This window comes from Sparus aurata, chromosome 11 (assembly GCF_900880675.1).
Source record: "Sparus aurata chromosome 11, fSpaAur1.1, whole genome shotgun sequence".
Taxonomy (NCBI): domain Eukaryota; kingdom Metazoa; phylum Chordata; class Actinopteri; order Spariformes; family Sparidae; genus Sparus; species Sparus aurata.
In genome coordinates, this window is record NC_044197.1 from 14,022,982 (window position 1) to 14,044,376 (window position 21,395).

Genomic DNA, 21,395 nt, shown 5'->3' on the forward strand with positions numbered 1-21,395 from the left:
AACAAGCAAAACATTTAAGGTGCAATATGTAAGAATTTTAGTTCAAAACCACCAGAAATTAACAAAAGCTATCAAATGGAGTGTGACGATATATCAATTTGTGATGTTATGACCTCAATATATTCTTAGAAAGATATTTACGGAGGTTAGCATGCTAACCAGGTAGCCCTGACTTGTCACAGTCCAAAGCTCCCACTCCGGACCAATAGCTAAATGGCCAACTAGCTAATGGCAGCTACAGCTAGCAGCAGTTGGTGTTTGCTTTGGTGATATACTGCCCTCTATTGGTTTGGAGTAACAATGCGACATGTAGCCAATTCTTACATATCGCACGTTTAATGTTGCGAGGACAATGTGAGTTTGGTTGTTTACAGCATTGCTCAGCCAACCAGTGAGCTCGTAAAACTAAAGATGCTGGACTTTCTTGAACACCGAAAAACTGAAACAAATTCCCATGTACTTACTTTCATTAAGAGTACATAACTCCAACAAGAAATGAAGGAGGAGAAGTGCTTACTGTGAAGGATCCCCTACTTAATCCACATTTTAGAACTCTTTTCATAGCTTGATGAGATTAACTGGAACCAATCTCATCAAGGTATATGTAACAAAATCTTAAATGGGCTGCTTGGAAACAAGTTTAGAGGTGCATCTTAGTTAAAAACTGGATTAGAATGCTGCCACAGAAATCAGATGTGGCCACCAAACCATTATCCCCGACCGGGAGATGTTGAAAAAGAGTGACAGAAGAGCAGGGAGAGTTTCTTATGATTTGATTGACTTTATTTGTAAGGCACCAGAAGTCCTTCCTTACTGCAGAACATTTCATATTATTTATAGTAAATGTTTGTACTTTTTTTAATAGTTTTTTTTTGTTTTTGTTTTTTGTTTTAATGAAGCTATGATTTCAGACACAAAACACTTTTTTTTTTTCCGCCAAAGTACACACTTTCAGGTTTTACATTATGCACAAAATAAGTATTTAAAAAAAGACCTTTACAAAGCTCAAAACGCTTACAATGCTTCACGCTATGGGGGCAAAAAGTTGGGGAGGTGGAATGTAATATGGGGGTAAAGAGTCAGGTCAGAGAAGAAGAAAGGGGTCAAGGGGCAAAACGTACTGCAGTGTCCCCCCTGGTGTCACATCAGTTTTGTAACACAAAAGCACAGGAATCATCCAGAACAAACAAGAAAAGATGCAGCTATATACACATAAAGCTTTCTATGTATAACTGTATACAGAGGCGAGCACCTCCAACTACTTTTAACAAATACATAGAATTTCATTTGTATGTTTATAACGTCAGCTTTGTAATTCTCACTCTAGTTCATATCGATTAATATCTCAAAACAAACAGGAGGAAAAAAGAAAAACAAGTGCATTGATCACAGAAAATTTGGACCGAACATTCTTTAAAAAAAAACGTTTCCATTAGAAAGAAATCAATCTCGTTTCCCCTGCAGACATGCACTGGTGTGTGTGTGTGTGTGTGTGGGGGGCTTTGTCTACACAATCTGCATACACTACGATGAGTACAGTATGTAGCGACATACGTACAGTGTTGATGAGAGGTGATGTGCTGCGAGCTTAATTCACAAGCAGAATAGCATGTTAGCTTTAGCCTAAGTAAGAACAGGAATGCATTTTTATCTCTGTGGTTCATCAGCAGCGACCAAACCTGTACAACTGTTTATACACACCGTGTTAATGTATTCACATACATACATACACAAACAACGGGCATCATAAAAGGAACAGTTTGTCATCTCCACTTCCAGACACAAGATGGGTGTTTATTATTCTGTTTGCTTTCTGAATGATTCAACAATTAAATGTGCTTTATCATCACCGTCATGCTAAAGAGTGTTTACAAATCAAAAGTGTGTTTGTTAAAGTATGAAACTCTTCATATAGATTCATTCTCACAGTGTAGCCATTAAAACAGGGGAGGCGAAGTAAGGTGTGTGTTCCTGTGCCTGCCTGTGTGTGTGTGTGTGTGCCAAATGTTGAACTGCACAGAGAGAGAAGACGAGATTAGGGAAGCAGGCCAAGAGGCAGTTTCCCGTGGTGCATCTCTGGAAGCATCTGTATTAGTCTGTTGGGTTTGTAAAACCGTATCAACATTCAGACAAATGCGGGCCGCCACTGTCGACTCATTTAATCAAACAAACAATCTTTGTGCCATGGTCAGAGGTTCGATCACCGCTGAGGCAACCTCTGCTGGAGATGTTTGCGTTGGTGGAACAACTTCAATATCTACATTTCATCTTGGTGTGTAGAGAGTGAACATTTAGTCCTTGTCCCCACGTATACAGATGATTTGCAAAATGAATATTTTCCTAGGTCACTAGAACTGAGATCTTTTAAAACACCCTCCAAAAAGGTCCACAAAACCATGGCGTCATTAAGCTAATTTGAGTACGCCCATCGTTGTTTTGTGTAATGAGCCTGTGCCTGAAACTACGACTATCACTTTTATCTATGTTCAGTTACAACTTAACTAAACTGTTTTGGATTATTCTATTTGAGGCAGAAATAGACAACTTTTCAACTACCCACCCTCCTCGAGTTTCCTGTGGTAGTACTGTTGGCGCATCTGTGGCAGGACGTTAGCAACATGGCTACTGCTAGCAGCCTGGCTACTGTCCAAAGTAAGGATCCCTTTTTAACCTAAAAACCCAGATCTCAGTGCTATAAAAAGTGTCAGAGTTAAACACCCGGTTATATTAGTAAGTAGGCAGGTTTCGTTACTGTCTGATCTAATAGAAAGATGGTAACATCAACAGGGGAACAGACTTTGACAAGACCAGAGCTCTCTCCAGCGATCAAATGCCCATCAGTTCACTCTCGTTTTACCTCGGTTTCCATCACTCTTCCTCTTCACCTCTGCTTTGGTTGCGCAATGCCAGACGGACTTGCTATGTAATGTACTTTAAGCATGCTTGGTATTTGGAAACATTTTTGTAGTCTCATGTGCCCAGAGATGTTTTATAAAATGAAGATTGTGGGGACAGAATTTCTATTTAAAAAGAGGGGGAAATATTGATTTAGAAAAATATACATAAATGTGTGGACAAGGCCTTAACGGGGCCATTTTTCCTGCTTCTAGCCCCGTTAAAGCCCCTACACACCCATAGTCCACCCAGTAGGCTGTCTTCATTCATTTTGCCTGAATAGACCTCCTCTCTCTTCTCCCTCACACTGCTAGTGGTAATTAGAACTGGAAAACTCAGATTTCTGTGAAAGCTTTGATATATCTGACATTGCCCTTAATTATACAGAAGTGCCTGAAAGCCAAATGAACATGGATGCCTCATGTCAGCCAAAGTTCATCGTTCAGCAATTAAGCTCAAGTAATTAAATGGGGCATTAGCCTGCAACAAAGATCTCCTGCTGGAATCAAACTGGGGGGTGTTGCTTTTCGTGACAGTTTGGACAGAGATTTTGAACACTGACAGAATTTGGTGACATCGCGTTGTTAACAGCGTAGTTTCACCCAACTTCCACCTGACGAGAGGCCTGATCGGACAAGGTAATTGAAAACAGCTGAGTAGGTGTGCGGGGCCTGTGATGGTGAGGGGGAGTTTGGGTTTTTGACTCATCAGAGCAGTTGTGGAGGATGCTTGTGCTTCATCTGTGAGATCTGGAGAGTCGTGGAGACTTTCAACTCAAGAAATCATCTGTATTATGTAGTATGTAGACAGACCTGTGAATCCAAAAGTACAGTATCCAAATTTACAGGCAGGATCAAAAGAGTAGGCCTAGCTGTCTTTCTCACTGAGGTGTTCGTTAAAATAGACCGAAAAACTTGATCATGACACGGACTGGGACCGACCGCATGCAGAGATTAATGTGACAGGTCTAGTTTCTGTTTACCAAGTTTGTACACAGAATGGATAAATAAGACACTCCCCTTGTGACACAGTCTGCACTCTGTCATTGTCCTGTCCTTGGTTTTGCTCAGGCCTGAACCCAATGAGGTGGAATTCCTCAAAGACACACACTGCCCTCTGCTGTCAAACACACAACATGCACACCCTCTCCCCTCTGTGAAGGAGGGCACAGGAGTCAAGTAGCATCTTTGTCCTTTAATGATGAAAACGTTGCCTTTCTGTTAAAGTGCTGGCTGGATTAATCTGATGGGGGATTGCTTACGAAGGTGAGTTTGTTATGTAGACTTACAGCTCTCAGCAGGATGTTTGTCTGAGAAGGTGCTTTTCCTTTTCTCCATACAAATTTAGGATTCTACACAACATCAGTCTGCTCTAAAAGCAGCAGTTTTGGTTGGTGTGTGTGTGTGTGTGAGTGAGAGAGAGAGAGAGAGAGAGAAGCTCTTGGGATATTTCTATCTTTAGCCGGTGCACTACTATAACACCTGATCTGATCCAAGACAATCCAACACTTAAACTTGACGCTAACTTTGAGCTGTGAATGAATGCATGCAATAACTGCCAAAAAGTATCAACGATACTGATCTCTGCAGGACCTCTTTCTTAGCAGAATGAAGTTTTTAAGAATGTTGTATTGTGTCTGCAAGTTTAACAGCTTGCCAAAGATTCCCTGTGTTTAACATTAAGCCTGTTTTAACACCTACAGTATGGTGTGTTCAGTCTCACAGATCAGTCCTGTGTAACACGGACACCCGCTTACAACACAGGCGAGACGTGAGGGGAGTGGGAGGAAGAGAAAAACAGAAACTGAACAGGGATAAGAACTGAGAGGCAGAGCGACAGGAAGGCAGGAAGGAACAGAAATAGAAATCATGATAATAAAAAGAAATAAACAAACAAAAAAGAAAACTGAAGCTTAATCACATAAAAGGGGGACAGCGTCTGAGGAAAACACACAGAAAAGAAATATAAGGAAACAATCCAACATGGTAAATATGAGGAGATAGGGACCAGTCTGACATGAGAGGCAGGTGCCAAAGCTCGCCCAGTAATGGGAGTTGGTTAGGGGTTTGTAGCTGGAGCTGTGGTGATGGGATTGAAACCCGTGTTAGCTAAGGTCAGAGAGAGGGAGACCAGGGGAGAGGCTGTAGATCTCTGGATAAAAACAGAGCTGAATGGGGGACACCATCTAATCAGACTTGTCTCCGTCCTCCTCGCGGTGGCTGTCGACTCCGTCACGTGACGCTTTCTCCTCCTTGGCCAGCTGGGCTTGGGAGGCCAGCAGGGAGGAGAGGGAGAAGAGACCAGAGGAGGTGGTGACGGCGGGGAGGGTTGGCTGGCTCAGGCCCAACGGCAGAGGGGTCATGGGCAGGGCCAGGCCCTGGAGCTGAGACAGCTGGTGAGCCTGGAGCTGCTGCTGCATGGAAGACAACCAGACCAAGTAAGACACAGTGGGATAGACCCAGCACACAAATCACTGCAAAACACAGAGAGAAATGCAAAATCTGCAATGCACAGACCTATTATACATCACAAATTATGTTTAATATATAACCCCTGAGGCACAGTGCTAATAGCTCAGGCACAATAGGATAGATGGATGGCTACAACATACGCTCGGTAGGAGATGGAAAATCTGCAGCACACATAACTTATTTATATTAGATGCAATTTTCAATATACACAACCAAGAGAAACACAAAAATGGAAACATTGTCTCATAGAGGACAGAGACAGTCCACTATAAAATCTAAAATCACACATGAGTAAATACCACGCTTTTCATCTTAATGTAGAGGAAGAAAGATTGTTACTGCCGAGTGACTGCATTTTCATCACTCCCTGTTGGACACACACTCACCATGATGACACATCAGTGATTTGATTTTATGACAATCCTGAGTGACTTCCCATAAACAGCCTCAGTCTGCACAGACGACACCTGCTGAGTCAACAGCTCTACTTCACATTCAGAACCAGAGCTCAAATTCTCTACGTCTTTATATAAGATGTATGAAGTATGATATTAACTGTCAGTCAGGTATTGGTGGGCATCTGCAGACCTATGCAGGGCAGACTCCTCTGTTATCTAAAGCAGCACACACAAAGAAAAAGACAAGGCACCTATTTGAATCCTGTATCACAGTGATGGATAGGCTAATGTAGCTAACACTAGACCCATAGGAAAATGATGGAGAGGTTCTATTAGCTAACACTAAAGCTCTGGTAAAATGATCAAGCAGCTTAGCCAACGGTTGTCAACCTGGGGCTCAGGACCCCTGAAGAGGCTGAAACATAAATTCCAGGGGTTGCCAGATTTTTTTTTACATTACAGTACCAGTGCAAAATTTTTGCCTCAAAATAGATTTAATTAAGTGCAACCACAAGCTCATCCCAAAATCCTACTCAGGCTGCATGTGTTCATCTATTCTGGTCACTGTATGTCATAATGTTTTTCTGAGAAAGATGGGCTGATAGACATTTTTCTATCACTACCGATAACTCCATTTATTTTAGTTCGGAATCAAGAACAGGAAAAAATACAGGACACTAGTGAAAACCACACACCAATTGGTGCTAATGATCAGTAATTGCTCTTTCTAGTCCTCATAAGACCCTCAAGCGGGGTTGGAACGTCATACCCTTATGATGGAGTTCATCTCTGGGGGGGTGACCTGCTTGGCCCTCTCTATGGCCGCCAGGACCTGCTGCTGGTGCTGGAGATGGTGGGTGAGGGTGGAGGGGGTGAAGACGAGAGAAGAGGAAAGTGAGGGAGACAATAAAAGCGAGACAGAAACAAGTGGAGGAGAGTTGGGGGGGGGGGGGGGGGGGGGGGGGGGGGGCGGGCGGGGTGGAGAGGTTAGATCAATATCAATAGTCCCAACAGAGAACCGACAACCCTCTCTGGCGATGCATCCCCCCCTCCGGCCATTCAGCTATTCATCCAGTCATACACAAACACACACAACCACACACAACCACACACATACAAAAGCCTTGTGTGACACCGGTGAATGGATGGCTGGCTGGTGGGCTGTAATGGGTGGAGGTCAACGCCCTGGTGGGCAGATAAGAGCATGGCTTATCTGAATCACACAACCATTTATTACGCTGACACACACGTATAAAGGAAAAGAGGAGTGGGATGGAGGTGGGAGGGAGGCATAGAAGGAAGGAGGGGGAGTGGAGGAGGAGGTCAAAAGGGAGGGGGAGGGAGAGCTGTGAGGACAGATTGAATATGACACAGGAGAGTGGGGGAGGGAGGAATAAAAGCAAAAGTGAGGGGGAAAGGAACACGGGAAGCGAGTGATGATGAATGATGTGAGTAGGGAAGTGGAGATGAGGGAGGGGATGCTGAGCGAGGGGTCAGCAAGGTGGAGAGGTAATGAGGCGGGAATGAGGGTGATCTCATTCCAGGATGTAAGGAATAAGGCTGAGGGTCAGAGGGTTAGTGACGTGTTTGTGTCTGTGTGTGTGTGTGTGTGTGTGTGTGTGTTCTTACCTCCTGAGACAGGTAGGGGAGGACTTGTGCGCAGATTCCGTTCAATCTCTTCACTATCTCAGCCTGTAGACAGATTTATATCAGTTAAAGAGTAATACTGTTGTTACTATACATTACTAAAACCAACAGTGTGTTAGTCAGTCTTTCCAACATCTCTGCCCTGTCTGTGGCACACACTCAGTCCTACTTAGGATGTTAAACATATAAACCAGTCAGATGAATTTCTAAACAAACATAAAGTAGTCAAAGTAGCCTACTAAAACAGCAGGGCAATGTAATTTTTAGATTACACAAACTGGAGTGAGGAGTCCATTTTGTTTGGGACTATTTTCAGATGCAGCTTATTACACATTTGGTGCTCTTGTGAGTATTTATAGCAGCAGAACACCGTGCGTGGGACTGACTCAAAAACTATAATGCGCACATTCCTTTTAATGTAGGAACATGTCACACAGTGTACACAGTGTAGTTTACTGGTGTGTTTTAAAGCCTCTACACACCCTTAGTTCATCCGCACAGTTTTTTCACTGTGTTTTCACTCATGCTGCCTGATAAAACCCCGCCACAGTTCTATGTCAGACAGTGGTTGATTGAAGGCTCCGTCTGTCTCTTGTTAGATTTACTGCACAATTCCTAATGACTATGTTTACATGCACATCAATATTCTACAATTCTTCCAAATATGACAATATTCTGCCTTTCACACAGGTCATGCATACAGCACTACTCCTTTGAGAGAATTAGGCCTTTATTCCAAATGTAGCATTTTCCAATTAAGACATGCGGGTTATATATTATATATTTATTAATTATTATTATTATTATTATCATCATTATTATATAGCACATTCAGAATAGGCTTCTCAAATGTGGGTCTTATGGCAGTTTGCGAGACATGATTTACCATCAGCTCTGTGTGTTGCCTAGCCAACACTTTACATGGTAATGGTAGAGAAGGATGCAAAAAATAAAGACTCACAATACCCTAGAAATGTTTAGAGGGAGAAAAACACCTGCTTCTTAACATTATGAAAGACTTAGATATCCACGGATTTCTGGACATGTACAAGTATGGCAATGTTGACCTTTTCCAAAACAAATGGAAGAAAGAGGAGAGAGTATGCAGGGGAACATGGTAAATGGAATATTAATGGAATACTCATTTAACTAGAAATATTGTCTTTTTCATAAAAAAAAAAAGGAAGGAATATTTGGTTCTGAAGCACAGGGGGGAAAATAAATTAATTTAGCTGTTTCCATTCCAGCGTCCTTGTGCATTGTGCATGCAGGCTCACTGTTGCCCAGTCTCGACATACTGGGACACTTAAATACAAAAGAGCCGTCTTTAACTGTTATTAATAACATGTTCTTTTTTTGCTACTAATATAGCTGTGAAAAAGGCCTATTTATTAAAATATGTAGTAGTACTTTGATGATATCAAGGTCCTGTCATGCATACTAAATAAAAACAGCTGTGTGGGTGTGCAGGGTCTTAAACTGAGGTCTACTACAACGAGGAATAAACTACACCACAGTTTGTCATTTGTCATCTTTTCGATGGTAGAAAAATATAGTATCAAATAAACCCTCATGATTTGAACACCACTCTCACTGGTATGGGAAACGTCTGCTGTGACCTTCCCAAATTTGGGTGCACATATCATGCATTACACACTCACACGTCAGACATATCAGACTCTTTTTATTCACCTCATTAATTAAGTTGCTTGTACTTAATACTTTTTCTCAAAACTCTTGGACGCACACGTGATTTTGCGCGCGCGCGCGCGCGCGCACACACACACACACACACACACACACACACACACACACACACACACACACACACACACACACACAGTTTCGTCGTCGGGCACATACCCTATCTTTCTCACATACAGGTCTATTATCACATTTGGTTGGTAATCATCCAATCCGTCTGAGATATGCAAAGCAGCAGTAATTGTGTTAGAGCGTAATTTGTGGCGCGATGAGGAGAGAGGGGCCCTCCTAACAGTCATTAGGCATGCAGAGCACAGCTTCCCATCAAGCGCTTCACTCCTATCCGCTCATCATTACACATACACACTCACTGACATATCTAAAATGTCTCTCTAAAATGTCTCTGCGGGACTTGCTCCATGCTAACTATGGCTCTTCCTCTTTTTCAGTGCCCTTTATGCCGTCTCTCTCTCTCTTTTTTTCCCAACGCTGCTTCTGTCTCTTCTTTTATCTGTGCTCTCCATTATCCTCCTCTGTGTCTCTCTGAACACCTCTTTCTCTCTTTTGTCCTGTCTTTACATTTTTACTCTGCCTCTTTCTAGCTTTCCTCAAGTGTCACTGGAGCACACATTCACTGACAAGAGCATTTTATGTGTGCAAATAAAAATGTAGGTAATATAAAACTGGTCTAATACATCAAGGATTTGTAACTGACTGAATTCATAGCTGTTGGAGATGTCTTTACTGCTTTTGGAAAATTTAAATATGCTTTCTCTTTTGTAATTTGAAAAATGTAGACGCAAAAAGGAAAAGCCAACACAGAGACAAAAATGTGTTTAAGTTGATTTAAGGAAGTGTGGAAGGCAGCCTAAACAAAACTAACATTTCACAGACTTCCTCAGAGTGTCCCAATTTTGTCCCTGAATGATCTGTGTTACTGCTTCCTGCCAAGAATACAACAGGGCATGATACTTCATACATCATTTTATACACAATTTAAAAAGATTCTTCAATGAACTTTCCAATGCCACAACTGAATCTAAACTGAGAATCTACTTTGTATGCTCCGCCTCAGTGTATTTCTACTCTACATTTCAGAGGGAAATATTGCACTTTCACTGCCAAACATATGGTATATGTGCCACTATATTGAGTAGTAACTTTGAAAAGATGTTCCATACAAAACATACGAGGATCTTTTCAAAAAATGATCCATTATTAGATATACGAACCACCCAGCTGTATTCAAAGTAATTCAATAAGCTCCATCTCAACCAGCTACGTAATTCAATAGCTCATCATAATATATATAACTTAAGTTATTTCCTTTTTTAGTCTATAATAGAATAGTTGGCTGAATGAATATTGCTAACTACTTTGATAATCAATAGTTCATTTTAATTGAAACGACAAACATTTACTGGCTCCAGCTTCTTCAATGTAAGGATTTCTTTGTCTTTTCTGAAAGTAAATGAAGAGTCTGTTTGTTGGACAAAAGCAGACAAAGCAATTTTAAGACATCACTTTGGGTTCTGGGACATTGTGATGGGCATTCTTCAAGATTTCTAAACTAAATGATTAATCATTTGACTGTGAACTAAAAGCTATTCAGTTCACAATCACATAAAACATTTTTGGGCATATTTGCTTTGAAAATGACATAAACTTATCATGAATTGGTAAAATAGTTCCTAATCAATTTGCTGTCCATCAATTAATGACATTAATGATATCAGCTTTATTGCTGAATAAAGACTAAATTAATAATAGACTTTGCAATAGCAGCAATAACAATAATACCACTTTGAAACAATAGTTGTCTATTGCCACTATAAATAAAGCAAATAGATACTTCTTATTCCACACCGAACAAGTATAACTCACTCAGTTCAACCTATAGACATGAGCCCCCCTAACATAGAAGGAAGCATCGGGAATTGACTTTATTGTACAGTACGATCGAGGACGAGTACCTGACTGGAGAACATACATTATTCAAACGCAAAATGGAAACACCTACATTATATACGATATGAACAAAACATAGATGCTGGAGTTATGTTGTCATGAGGGAGACACACCGGAGACTGAACATAGAGGAAGAAAAACACAGACAGAAAACAGAACAATAGAACGACAAAGAGGACCTGGCAACAATGCAGCTTCATTCAACATATTCCCAGTTCAATCCACAACTCAACCTTGCTTTTCCGCACCGAGACAAAACAGAGAGGAAACAGAGAGAGAGAGACAAAACAGATAGAGAGAGAGAGAGAGAGAGAGAGAGAGAGAGAGAGAGAGAGAGAGAGAGAGAGAGAGAGAGGGGAGAGAGAGAGAGAGAAAGAAAGAGAGAAAAAAAGAGAGAAAAAGAGAGAGAGAAAAAAAGAGAGAGAGCAAGAGCAGACAGAGTGGAGAGGCATTTTTTGAATTGAGTGGGACAGAGTGATCAAGAGGGAGCAATTGAATGTGTGAGAGTGCGAGAGAAAAAGAAAGAGGGAAATAGAGACAGAGGTGGAGAGGGAGGGGGAGGAGGAGCAGAAGTGGAGGAGGAGGAGGTGGGGGATGGCTGTGCACAATAGGCCTAGACATGAACGCTCCTCGACACTCGTTTCCACACATCCCCTTTCAATTTCAACTCTCTAATAGAACTAGCGACTCTCCGCACCCACTCTCACTGTGCACAAAGAAAGCATGCACGTACACACGCACAAATAAACGAGCATATGCGCTGAGAGAGACACACAGGGGCTCGTGCAGGCGATGTCAACCCACCAACCCACACATTTTTAAAAACTGCAGACAACCAAAAGGAAAGGCACATGAGCAAATGTATAACACACACACACATACGAACTGCACTCGTGACTGTGAATTTCATCCCTGTCAGTTAAAGGAAAAGGGTGTGATGAACAGCACACACACAGCTGAAGTTTGTGTGTGTGCATGCTTGTCTGTAACAGCCTGTGTGTGTGTGTGTGTGTGTGTGTGTGTAATGGTCCCTATCCTGTGCTTCCTCCTTCTGACTTTGTGTGGCTGCATATATGTGAAGGTCTCTAAATCATGGAAGCTGCTACTTCTGTGTGTGCGTGTGTGTCCATTTGTCAGAGTGTGCTCGGCTCTCCCAATATGGCTGTCAGAGTGTGCCGTCAATCATAAGACAGTGTGTGTGTGTGTGTGTGTGTGTGTGTGTGTGTGTGTGCGTTTGTGTGGACGGGCAGCGCCAGACGAGGTCACCGATAAGGGCTGGCCCTTTGGAGGCCCATAGCTCTCTCCCTCCTACAGGCTGAGCATAAATTACTTCCCCGGCTTCAGACACACACACTGATGTATGATATCAGCTCCTCACCCCTCCCCTGCCTGAATGAGGGCTTCCTTTCCCTTTCTTTTTCAAAATGGCCAACTGATTCCATCTGTGCAGACTTCACTGGATGTTTTAGGAGAGGCTGCTGAAAAGTGTAGCAGAAGTTATGACTATCTATCCATTATAATTCATGATTTGTTGTCAGACAAATATCCACATGTGCGCAGTCAAAACTAAACTTTCCATGATTTGGTGATGATAAATTCCGTTCCTTGAACACGTCTATAGAAAACAGCGTATGAAGTGAACTAAAACTGATGTGGCAACAGCAAAAAAGCTAACCCCTCAGCGCCTGCATTTTACACACAGCCTCAGGTGGCATCATTCAGATATCGCTGAACACTACCAACGTGATGGGAGATTATCTCTGCAATTCACACCTGCCAATCAGTGAGCTGCAGGTGCACAGTGGGAGAATACGGTTGGGAATGCACAGCTGTTTCTACACCAACAAAATAACAAAAAGCGAGGAGTTATTTTGGATGATCAAGGTCCTGGAAATAGAAATCTTTTTTTTTTCTTTTTTCTTGTTTGCTTGCACAGACAATGTTAGCTGACTGGCAGCTGGAACACCTCCAAGGTTCAGATGGCCATGAAACTCTCCCCAGCAGATTCATCAGTATCAACAACAAGCAACTGCAATGATGGGCTTTGATGGAAGACCTTGAAGCATTTTTTGTACGTAAAGTTTAAAATGAAGCTGCCTACATTGCTTATGGTTGGCAGAAGAACAAAATAAACATCTTCTGTATTCTAAACCTCTAGATTCTAGATTCATGTCGGATGAATTCAACAAACTTGCTGTGGTGCTTTTTTCCTGAATGCGATGACAAACTGTTTTGTTTCCTTATGCACACCTGGTTTGAGTGGTGCAAAGAAAAATATAGCGATGAAAAAGAAAATAGTAATTACTCTTCAATCTCAGCACCAAGTTTAGTTAAAAAGCAATGGTTCACTTCTCTCTAGAATTCTCCTTGGCTTCTCTGCAGAATTTACAGCCATTTGCCACAGCAATTCTTTTCACAGAAACAAAGTTAAAATATTTATGATGGCCATACCAAAATCTCAGTGCGTAGCTTTATGTGTCTGGAGACTCGTGTTTGAAGAAAACATTCGAACAGGAATTTACCGTCACTCGCTCTGGCTACTTTACACTACTTTAAAAGGCCCAGACAGTTGCATCGCCTCATGTCCTGTTTGTCTAGGCCAAAAAACTGCACCTGGACCCACTGCAAATAGTGCAGCAGACAGCCAAATAGCTTCTAAGTTTTGTGCCTGCGTCAAAGGTAATACCTCTCCATGCAACCAGGTGGCAGTAGTCTGTGTTTGTCATTTTAAATGGGAAACCAGAAGACTGCAGATACAGCAACTGCAGAAACAAAGGCACTTCTAATTGAGAATATGTTTGATAAATGTTGCAAATAAGGAACAGGCAGAGGTAAACCAAAAATAAGAACCGTGTTAAATGGTTGAACTCATGGATACTTCAGCAACAGGCATTTCCCTCCACTGAAAGGCATACTGATTCAACATGCTCAATCAGCCAAAAAGCCAATGACAAGGGCCCACTAAAGCCAACAGTGCGAGGGACTCCGCAACACCCAGGGCCACAGACGTTCATTCTCGTCCTTCAGGGCTCTAGCAGGTCGAATTTTTTTAACTGTATGTTGTCTTTTTACAGCTTTGTCTTGTGAACCACACATTTGCTCAATAGGGGCTTTCAGCTTGAATATTTAATATGCTGCATACAAAATTCATAGAGAAATGTACAGAAACAAAAGTTTTAATTGTATTTTATGGGAAAAAGTCTCACAATCTACACTGGCACAGAGTGCAAGGACCAACAAATGTTATCAACTACAGCAACATAAAACCCTTTAACACTAACTGGCACCACAAGATTGTAACAGCAAATTTCCTCCATAAAAAGGCATGAATCCAGCTTGTCAAGCAACCAAAAAAATGCATCTTTCTGTGTTCCAGTATTTTTTGCATCTGCAATTTGCCATTCATGGACAAACAATTTGACATGTTATGTGATGGGAATAGATCAATGCTCACCTGTTTGTGCATCTCAATATTGAGGCCGTAGGACATCTCATAGTACTGGGAAAAAAGAGAGGGAAGAACAAAAAGAAAAAGTTATAAGAGGTCTTAAATACTCATTAATGCACAATTTGTGTGGTGTGCATTTCCTGTAATGGGAAAAAACATCTCTTTTTTAGCTGGCATTCTCAAGACAAGTATGATTTAGCAATAACTTAGACAAGAAAATTGTGCCTCATAATTCAAAATATAAAAAAATACAAAAGAACACATTACAGCAATCATAGACAATAAAATATTGATATTTCCTAGATTCCCTCTGTAAACAACTATAAATAATTGGCGCAATTTTTAAAATGTTTAATCACAAACCTAAAATTTAGGTGAGTAAAGTCCAGGCTGATAATGAATACATTTATCCATCAACAAGTAGACGAGGAAGTAGACGCTCAATCCACATCTTAGAAATCCTAATGACTCCCAAGATTCTAGATTTTGATTCTATAAAACTATTCCCACGATAATCACGCCTGCATGCACACACACAAAGAGGAAAGGAGACACATGGCTTCAAATAGGAAAAGGAACTGAGAGAGAGGGAGTCAGTAGAGAAAGAGCCTCTGTTGCGAATGTGTGTGTGTCTGTGCGTGTGTGTGTGTGTGTGTGTTCAGTGTTAATGAGAGGGCCACCCTCTAGGCGTCAACCCTGTTAATCACCCACTCTGTCTGCAGGGGGACTGGCTCTGTCACTGGAAAACAAACAACACACACACACACACACACACACACACACACACACACACACACCATTGTTGTTTTCTGTTCGGTCTCACACTGATACTACCTTGTACATGAATGCATGTGCACGCACTGACACACAAAGCGTGCGTGCCACACACACACACACACACACACACACACACACACACTTTTTTTTTCTGTAGCTGCTCGAGCCCACGCGGAAGCTCCCTAAAGTAATTACAGCGCTGGGGAAATGGAGGTGCTGCCGCTGGCCGGGGGAGTGGGGCAACCTGATATGCTATTAGAGGAGTGTGTGTGTGTGTGAGGGGTGGGGGGTTGTTGTGGGGATACAAGGCCGGGCCTGCCACTGATGGAGTGGAAGCGCAATTGAAAGTGTGTGTGTGTGTGTGTGTGTGTGTGTGTGTGTGTGTAGGACGGATAAGCCATATTGCAAACATAGTTCAATTTTATCGCTACATTTTGAGCTGAATCTGACGACAGTTTCGACTGAGGAAAATCTCTTTGTATTTTCAAAAGAAAATATAAGTAACATTGTAAATCAGAGCTTTGATAACACAATTTGATTACAATGAGAGTATAATCTGGGTTATACTGCTGTGTATTATCACAACCAAATGAGGGCAGTCAAATAGAAAAAAAAAAAAAAAACAGGTCTGCATAATCGCAGCAAACTTATTCATGGAAAATAGAGCTGCAGTGGTCCATTTGCCTCACTGACATCCTACCAGGTTACTTTGATGTTACTGTGGTAACTATGCTGCAGGTAAAAGCATTTTGAAAGGCAGAAACACCTTTATTAATGTTTTAATTAATGGTGAAATCCTAAAAGATTCTACACAATTGCTCGCAGATGTTGTGGATTTAGGACAATTGGCCACTATACTTATAAGGCAACAGGACATGTGAGTGATCAGAATATTTGATCATCCCCTCTATCAAACAGCTGTTGCGATGGGATCACACCAGCTGTGATGCCCGTCAGCATGTTCACGTTCCAACTAGGGCTGAACGATATATCGTTATCGTATCTATATCTAGATATGAACATTCAAGATATTCATATCGAAAAAGCAACGATATAAACGATATAGATTGCACGTACAGCTCTGGCAGTCACAACAAACATCCTTTTTACGATTTCCCTTGAATGCACCGCTAAGGCCAGCCAACCACAAACCATATTTCATGCTTGCTGTGGATCGACAGCTGAAGCCAACCAATGACAAACATATGAGGGCGGGAGTGAGGGAGACGGAGACTGAGACGCACACACAACTTGGCGACTTTCTAGCTAGTTTAGCGACTTTTCAGACCCTCTTAGCGACGTTATTTCTGAAAAGCGACTAGCAACTAATTTAGCGACTTATTCAGATCATCAGGGGAAAGGTGTCCTTTCCTGTCCTCTCACACGGCTGCGCAGGCGGCAGGCTGGTGTGTGGGGGGGGGCTGGCTGGGGCAGCAGGAGCGGACGCTGCGGCCGCTCGCTCTGTGGATTTGAGACCGTATAGCTGCCTTCTACTCTGTTTTGATCCGTTAATTCTCTGACTTCTTAGTCTTTCTAAATTCCAGCTTTACCAGCGATAACCTGAAGCTGCTGAGTCTCGATCTTCACTCTCACTCTTTCTCTCCAGATTAGGATGTCATCGTTCATCTTGTAAAAATGCACATAGTTCGTTTGATCTTCTCCCTCCCTTTACTGTTGTTACTTCAAATATATTTGTCTCTGTAGTGAGTTTGTGATTATTTGGTAAAGATTTCTCTATCAACCATCTGTATATGGCTTAAAATAATCTCTTTATTTTTCTGAAAAATGCTTGGTTTTCACCGAACCCGTAGTCATATCGTATCGTATCGATATCGAGATATCTGGCATGAATATCAAGATATGAAATTTTGTCCATATCGTTCAGTCCTAGTTCCAACCCATGACTACTCATTAATGATTACTACATTATTACATGAGTACTCAATGCTCATGGAGGGGGCCAGTCCCGTCTTTGGACTTTGGCTTCATTTTGATCTCAACAACACATGTGTAAAAATGTGTATCTCCTCAATAATATAATGACAACTACTCAGCGGGCTACATGATTGGTCAGCACAGTTGGACAAAAGTGGCAATGGAAAAGTCAAGCGTTGCTACAATGTTAACAACCTTTCAGTTACTCTTTTGATGTGTGAGGCTTTGTCCAATTTCCTTCAGTTTTCTGATTTGTTACATGCATGCAAAAAAGCCAGAATAAATACTATAGCTAGCAGTTACAGAAAAATAGTGATAATACCTCCCTGTAGACACATCCAGTCAGACATTTTCCCAACCAGCAAAGAAATCCTAACTTGGCTAATTGGGTACACTTCACTCAGTAAAGACAAAAAAATTTAATTGTGAGAGTCAGAGGTTAGATATTACAACGTTACACAAGACATCTCTGAATGTAAAAAGTCAGTTCGTATTATTGTGAGTTTCTGTCAAAGCGTGTTTTTGTGTGTGTGTTCTGCCACTATCGGGCTAACAATGGCCCTGCGTATGTGTGTGTGTGCATGATTGCATGCACTCATGCCTGCCTGAAATAAACAGAGAGGAAGTGTGTATGTGTGTGCGTGCATGTGTGTGTGCCTGCTGGCTGGCTGATGGTGGAGAGAGCAGTGCGGCGGCACAGATTAGATGAGATTAAAGCCAGTCAGAGGATCAATTAGAGGCAAAACATCAGACGGCTACACAGCCACGGCCAGCAACAATGAGATTAGCCCTGAGGTGGAGCAGAGAGCGGGCAAGCACATCTGTGTGTGTGTGTGTGTGTGTGTGTGTGTGTGTGTGTGTGTGTGTGTGTGTGTGTGTGTGTGTGTGCGTGTGTGTAAATGTGTATGTGAGGAGACAGAGAGATGGGGGGAAAGAGAGGAAATGAAGGGGGTTGGGGAAAGAGGAATCACAGATATACTTCCTCCAGAAGCACAAAGGAAGTAAAAAAAAAATCATGGACAAATCATATTTATTACAACTATGGTTGTATTGTTGCAGCTTTCGCTGGGTGTGGAGGGGTTAGGGTCGATTAGCATAAGACATAAACTTGTGATTCTCACCTTCAACAATTCTGAATTGATTTATATATCCAAAATTCAAATCTTACTTGACATTTATTCCATTATAGTTTCTACTTGCTATGTTGATGGGAAAAAAAGGATTTATTTTAAACAAAAGCTGTTAGAGCTTAGAGCTCTTGTAGGACTGTATTCTGTAACTGCAAAAAAAATCTCTATTTTCTTAGATGTGGGCTAAATGTTCAGTTATAATTATATAATATTTGAGATATTACAAGCAATTTTATTAAAACATACTGTAAAAATAAAATGCAATCCCGTTTCCTGTCACATCTTCAGCTGATCTATCAATAAAGCCATATAAAGGTAAAAATATACTAAAAAAAAAAAAAAAAAGGAAGTGTTTGCTTAAATAGACTGATGAAAACAGAGTGGAAACGCTTTGTCTCCCTAAATGTTGCAGGAGAAGCTGAGTGAGTGGGACGGAGGTTGCATGGAGAGTGTGAGAGAGGAGAGAGGAAAACTGGCATGGCTTTACAGAAGAAAAGGGTTATGTAGCGCAACAATACAGTCTATCAATATAAACTGTACTGTGTCTAAGTATATTTTGTTTGAAAATACACTCGATATATCTTAGAAAGTTGATATTAGCATTTGTGATCAATTTACTGATGCTGTTGCTCCATTTTTGTATGGACAGTCTCAGCAAGGGATGTCCCGATCCGATCACGTTAATTGTATTTTAGTGCTTCCTCTATTTTATATGAATATTATATAATATATTAATATTTTATATTAATATGCAGAAATTAGGATTTTTTTTCTGAATAGCTTCCATGTCATGTGGCCCACTGACTTCTGAAACAGATTCTGTTTCCATAAAAAAAATCTGTAACGATAAAGAAAATAATGGTAAAAAAGTTCTCTAATGCTCAAGAGGTTAGATGTGTGGGGCGAACTATTTCTTTCTTAGCTGAAGCCAACAACGGGACAAAATAAATGTAAAGAGAGACATAGTGGAGCCGTATATTTTCCTGCTTTTTTGTCCTTTGCCAATCACACCTATGATAAGTGGTTAATGATAAAATAAGGTGAATACAATTACGAATATGGGACATCCTGGATCTGTTTCTTCGCTCTTCTTAATTTTTTTAATGTATTATAGAAGTATCGGATCGGGACGCGGTTTGGCAGATACTCAAAATCAAATGACTCGGACCCGGACTCAAGGGGAAAAAAATCTGATCGGGACATCCCTAGTCTCAGCATAGAGTTACTCTGTCAAGAGACCACAGAAAGAATATTAATAAACAGAAGTGAGAGGGTGAAAACATAAAAACAACAGTAAGTCATTTATTTGCAAAGAAAAACATCTTGTGTGTGCCGTATTTGCAACAACCAGATTAAAGTTCACATGAGAATAAAATATTACATTGGTCAAACATACAGTGGCAAAATTACATTTAATGATAAACAAGTCATCAGCTCAACACACACACAGCTTCACTCACCATGATATAATGGCGCTGCATCTCTGACTTCTCACTGGCCAACTTGTCACACTCAAGCTTCAAGCTGGGAAGAGAGAGGAGCAATGAGTCAGACCTTGTTAGTCAGCTCGACAGTCTTCCTTCTAAAGTGCTGACACCAGGTGATTTCTGCCCCCTTCATCATCATTACCTCCGTTTTCACCGACGGCACTGTCATGGCTTTCATCATCACCTCAACCCTCATCACTGCCTCCACCTTCATCATCATCTGCAGCCCCTCAATTGTCATCATCTCCGCTGCCATTACCCTCTTTATCACCATCACTGCCTCCATCATCATCACCATTACCGCCGTCCTCAGCCTTAGCAGTCAGTGGTGGCGTTTTTTGCCGCACTTCACGATGTGTCGATTGACAGGAAGGAGGTCAAACTTATTCTGAACTCCAGAGATGTGTCTAGCCAAAATGTCTGCTTTCTAAATCAGAGAAGAGGCAGTGAAGTACAAAGTCTAAATATAGAGTCGGAGCGTTTCCCGAGACCCAGTCCCTGTGACAGCCATTAGCTGTAATCATGTCAGTGCTGATGTCACGCGAGGCGACAGGACAAAGGAGGACGCGTCAACAAGTCACCCTGATCGTCAAATGAAAAAGACAGAGGGGAAAAAAGGGAAAAGAATTCCTCCCGGTGCCTCTGATTGAAGCAGCCAGTTACAACGTGCCAGTCTCAGGAGGCATCACGCGATGTGAGGACGGGATAAGACTCCGATCAGATAAAGATATGCGCAGGCACATGGTGGATAGTTTCAGATTTAGGATAAGTCTGAAACCTGTTTGATGGTGTGTGTATATTTATGCTGGGATGTTCTTCTCAGCTGTCTGCAGGAATGACAGCTCGATTACAGTGAGCACTGGTTGAATACTCATCGCTGTTAGTCTTAACTGGCAGAGGGAAGACACTGTTACACACGGCCAATAAGCTTACTCATACACACAAGGTTGCACTTCTATAATTTTTGCAGTTTTGGCTGAATGTTCATCCTTGTTTGACTTTTGACTTTTGTTATTAATGGATGTTATGACAATAACATGAAGAACATTTAAAATTGTACTTAATGTTTAGAGGACCAGTCCTGTTTGAGTTTAATATACAGTACAGTGCCACTGTGCCACTCAGTTTAAAAGCTATTCCTTCACATTCTTATTAAAAAAATAAATAAAAGAAAGAAAGCACAGAGACTATAAAACATGTGCTGACCCAGAATTCTGTGTGCTCTCATGGTGCTCATTATTCAGTACACTGAGTAAACAGAACCCCTTTTTAAATGTAAAAGTTAAAAGCTTAATATCAGCATCCCCACGTCAGTGTGATCAATTACATTCACTGATGTCCCAGGAGCCATTTTTAATAAAACTTCTACAATGGAATGAAGGCAAGCCATGGCCTCATGTGCAATTATACTTTTTGAAATTATCTTTAATTGCGGAAAATCAGAGTTAAGACATTTTTAAACATTCTCAAATCATGCTGTAACTATTCCGCCAAGAAGTGATACACAAGGTAAATATTTAATGAGGGGCGACGTC

The 21,395-nt window shown here is 41.4% G+C and overlaps 1 protein-coding gene across 4 annotated transcripts in view; it reads right to left on the reverse strand.

The window, feature by feature from the left end:
• Positions 1-758: 758 nt before the first annotated feature.
• The window catches only part of tle5 (TLE family member 5, transcriptional modulator), a 44,306-nt gene continuing 23,669 nt past the window's right edge, over positions 759-21,395 (reverse strand). Inside the window, exons 3-7 of one of the 4 annotated variants that reach the window (XM_030432920.1) lie at positions 19,834-19,897; positions 14,538-14,582; positions 7,394-7,456; positions 6,534-6,608; positions 759-5,305 (exon numbers count right to left, since the gene is read on the reverse strand). In XM_030432920.1, the coding sequence (XP_030288780.1) occupies positions 5,081-5,305; positions 6,534-6,608; positions 7,394-7,456; positions 14,538-14,582; positions 19,834-19,897 (472 nt within the window). In that variant the 3' untranslated portion in view covers positions 759-5,080. Of the gene's footprint in view, positions 5,309-6,533; positions 6,609-7,393; positions 7,457-14,537; positions 14,583-19,833; positions 19,898-21,395 lie in introns of all 4 variants that reach the window. The other 3 variants (XM_030432919.1, XM_030432922.1, XM_030432921.1) reach the window with 3 other exon arrangements.